We start from the raw sequence: 4,777 nt of genomic DNA on the forward strand, positions 1-4,777 counted from the left end.
CAACAAGGAATTCTTTCTACCACGCATAACATTGGCACCGTCAGGAGTGTACCCAATTAGGTTTTCCCAAGGAATACATTCTTCTTCTAACTTGTCAGATACAACGGAAAATATGCGTTCTGCTGTGGGCGAGCTTACCTCTTCAACTCCAAGCAGCATTGACCAAACCTTTCCTGAAGCAATGCCAGCAGTGTCCCATGCTCTCACTGATATGGCTACTTGTTCACGAATACTTATGTCTGTAGCTTCATCCAGAACCAAGGAAAATAGCTGGTTTGCATAAGGGAAACAACTTTAGATCGCATCGAGTTTGCAACTGTATGAATAGCAGCCGTCATCTTTGTCCTTGCTGCCTTCATTTCTGTCAAAATCTTTGAATCAAGTGCAATGCTGCGAAGAAGCGGAACGATATGATCGGCGGTCGCTACTGGCACATTGTGTTCGACCAAGAAAAAAGCAAGCTTCAAAATTCCGTTCGCAGCAGCTACAGAGAGACTGGACTGCTTTTTTGGAAGAAGTGCCTCCGAGACATCACGGCATCCTTCTCTCCCCTGCTTTCGTGCTATGTGCTCAGAAGAGCGTGCATGATGACGTAATTGCCGTAGACCGCCACTCTCATACCTCAGCTCCTTGTTGCACAGCGTGCAGGTAGCATGCTAGGCAGACGCCTGGATTGACTGAGCCACCGATGCAGTCATGATCTGATTCCCTCTCCTTTCTGTACCTCTGACTCCACCGAGATCTCTTTGCAGTAGGTGCCGAATCCTCTGTGGGATGCAAAGGCGCGCACTTATTCGATTCGCTCATTGCACTCAGCAGTATATATCCGGGTTATCAAACTACCCGCCAATGATCGGGATCATCTTACCGTGTATTGCGATAAATTTAATTAAAGACCTACCTGATGCTCTCTCTATATAAATATATTTATATTTATATCATGGGCGTAGTATATGGGCCATTCACAGCGCGTCCACAGGTTATGTGCAGGTAGTATATGGGCCCTAAACAACGGCTGCTGGGGACAAAGGTCATATAGAACCGTTGCTACGGCCTGCACTTGTCATTGCCACACGTTGGCAGAGTAACAACAAACACCACATGTTTGACTTCATTGACTGCAGCTACATTGCAGTAAGTACTTGTAAGTAAACACAATGCTTTTAGTGCTATGTGCAGGTTGCATTACCAAAATAGCGCAGCTAGGTCACATGCAGTAAGTAGTCACTTTTGACCACCCAAGTATACCGTAACGTTACAGTTAGCAAAGTTCAACGCAGTATTAGGACCAAGCGTCGCTTGGAGTTTGTTAGGTTCGCGTCAACCAACTGTAGTGAAACCTCTGACCACGCCCATGATATAAACCGGTTCTAGGATGGTTGGCCAGGTATAGGACATTATTGACACCTCCGCTCAAGGCTCTTATTACCTCGATAATTGGACCTCACCTGGGGCTTGGTCAATTATCTCCGTAATAAGAGCCTTGGTCAAAAATGCCCTATACCCCTTACCAACCATCCATCATATAGCCATTACATGTCTATCTAATATATAAAGCTCAAATTGTCTGTCTGTGTGTGTGTTCGCGTTTGGGGGCCACGTCTTTTGTCCGTTTGCAACCGAAATCGGTACGCACACTCGGCACGCACAGAGGAAGGTTTGCGTAAAAAAAATTAAAAAATTTGCACCGGGTACCCTCTCGAGGGATCGACCCCCGCGTAAAATTTCTCGATGACGCAAACGCTACACATTCCAGTTCATTCGAACACACGCCCGCATCAGTCCTGTGTAGACCGTATGCATCGTCGTCCTTCGCAAAGCTTCGAGCGATCGAATATCTCTTGCCGACGAAACTTACTCTTCTATCGCTTTCGTTTCTCTCCAAATTCTGATTGCATTTGCACCGAATCCAACCTACACGTTTTCTACAGCAAGCGCTACACGGGGAGTGTGTCAATTTCGATCGAAACAAGCGCGAAGAGCAAGATTCGAATTCATTCAGCACATCCTGGACCTCGCAACAAAGATTGCACGTGACGTGTCCACAGACCTATCTCTTACACTACAGTATCTTGCCCGTAAGTTACGAAGGACGGGCCATGGATCCTAGTGTATGTATATAACCAAGACATTGAAGGGCGGTCTAAGCGGTTAAACTAGCCGGCGGAACTGCTGTATAAACAACAAAGTTTGGGTTTGAAGATGCTGCGTCATTTATCTGGGACTATTGAACGATCTCTCCAGAATTCGTAGGCCCGCTCGCATTTTTCGTAGGCGTTATTCTGCCCTAGAAATTCGTAGGCTACGAATTTATTGGTAGATGTGGCAACCATGAAGTAGCAACACTTAACAGTATCAGACAATCTTGCTGTCAATTCAACAGCTTCACAATCTAGTAACTTGGCCACTCATTTGAGCTATGGACTCTTTGCAAGGAGCTACAAAAGCACACAAAAATTATCTCAATAAACAGATTTAAATATATGTATTTACGCATAACACACACACACACACACACACACACACACACACACACACACACACACACACACACACACACACACACACACACACACACACACACACACACACACACACACACACACACACACACACACACACACACACACACACACACACACACACACACACACACACACACACACACACACACACACACACACACACACACACACACACACACACACACACACACACACACACACACACACACACACACACACACACACACACACACACACACACACACACACACACACACACACACACACACACACACACACACACACACACACACACACACACACACACACACACACACACACACACACACACACACACACACACACACACACACACACACACACACACACACACACACACACACACACACACACACACACACACACACACACACACACACACACACACACACACACACACACACACACACACACACACACACACACACACACACACACACACACACACACACACACACACACACACACACACACACACACACACACACACACACACACACACACACACACACACACACACACACACACACACACACACACACACACACACACACACACACACACACACACACACACACACACACACACACACACACACACACACACACACACACACACACACACACACACACACAATACTGGGATAGTTTCTTTCTAACTGCTGTATGTCATGCATCATTACCATTATGTACTTGACGTGTTAAATTAATCCAAAAATCTCCATTGCTGAGAACAGGTACTGTACAGTGTACATACATGCAGCCTCATGAGAGAACAATAACTTTACAGTTTGCAGCATTCCTTCGTTCACATGCCAAGTGTAGTAGTTGGTTTCTATCTCTATCCACTGCATCAATCTTGGCATGTATATTCAGTAACTAGAACACAATTGAATTCAATCACAACAGTCTTTCTCTCCAGCAGCTGCTGTGTGTGTTTTCAATGCATCTAGACATCTGCTCGATAATCTATCATCAGTATGCACTAACAGCTGAGCTAGTCTATGCACTAACAGCTGAACAGTTTGATTGTGACCAATTTTTAGTTGCTATATATGTGTGAAGTGCAGTTAGAACCAATCTGCTACACACTCTTATTAATTTGTTACAGTAGACATCACACAGCGAGAAAGTCACGCCAATGAAAGCTGTGTGAAGAGGAGTTTATCCAGCAGATTTACCTTCATATTGTTGACACAAGTACATCGGCTTTGGCAGTTGACATGCCAATCTCGACGTCATGGCGATAACCAGCGACGATCGACATGAAGCGGCGTTTCTCCATACGCGTCTGATTGACTGGCGTTCGCGGCAAAAACTAATAAATATCTGCCCGGCAGCCCTGTATAGCTAGAGCTGTACTTCCGCACCACCTCTTTACACGCACGTCACGTGACGAGGCGACTTGCCGGGAATTTGATTGTATTACCAATGGCTGTAAATCTCTGCTCGTCTCAGGAAGTATGAGATATTTGAACTACGACATAGCCACTGTTACATGGCAACTAGTTCTTTTGTAGGCATTTGCAGATGCAGCTGTGCAGCAATTTGAGAGTGTCTCTCGTACTTCTTCTCCATCGTGGGCTCGCATCCGACAGAGACACATAGCGTCGAATGTCTTTGTTGTAGAATCAGTGTGGGCGCAGCGAGATTTGGTGAAGAAAGAGAAGAGGCGTTATAAACGGACCAATCTACTTTCGTTTCCTTCTTCAGCTGAGGAGAGAAGACGATCTGGAGAAGCTAACATATCGACGATAGACAATCTGTCGTTTCAAGTGACCGAACTGTGCAATGTGTAAGGACACGCACTTGCGCACCCACACCAACAGGCACGCATGCACGCACTCACGCATGCACACGCACCTTGAAAAACTTGTAAAAACCTTAAATCCGCCCATGATAAAGTGATGATAGTGGTGTTCTTGAGCCTATAGAATCCTGGACAAATGACTATGGCTAGAGCTGAGGTTTCACCTAGAGCTCTCAGTTGCTATCTCACTGATCGATTTCAGGTTGTTAGGAAAGGCCAATGATTTTCTGATAAATCTCCTTGCCTTAGTGGTGTTCCTCAAGGTTCAAAGCTACGTCCTCTTTTGTTTATTCTTTATACAAGGGATTTGCCAATGCAAGTGTCTTTGAGTAAGATTCTTTGAGTAAGAATAAACGGATGACACATGTCTATTTATGTCTGGAGTCTATCTCAAAATGTTGCCA

At 45.3% G+C, this 4,777-nt stretch overlaps 1 protein-coding gene across 1 annotated transcript; it reads left to right on the forward strand.

Moving 5' to 3' along the window:
* Positions 1-3,976: 3,976 nt before the first annotated feature.
* Positions 3,977-4,415, forward strand: LOC134197631 (uncharacterized). Its single transcript, XM_062666975.1, has 2 exons — positions 3,977-4,024; positions 4,084-4,415. The coding sequence occupies exons 1-2, from the start codon at positions 3,995-3,997 to the stop codon at positions 4,360-4,362; spliced, it is 309 nt and encodes a 102-aa protein (XP_062522959.1). The 5' UTR covers positions 3,977-3,994; the 3' UTR covers positions 4,363-4,415.
* Positions 4,416-4,777: the final 362 nt, after the last annotated feature.

The sequence above is a fragment of the Corticium candelabrum genome, chromosome 22 (assembly GCF_963422355.1).
Source record: "Corticium candelabrum chromosome 22, ooCorCand1.1, whole genome shotgun sequence".
Classification (NCBI taxonomy): Eukaryota; Metazoa; Porifera; class Homoscleromorpha; order Homosclerophorida; family Plakinidae; genus Corticium; species Corticium candelabrum.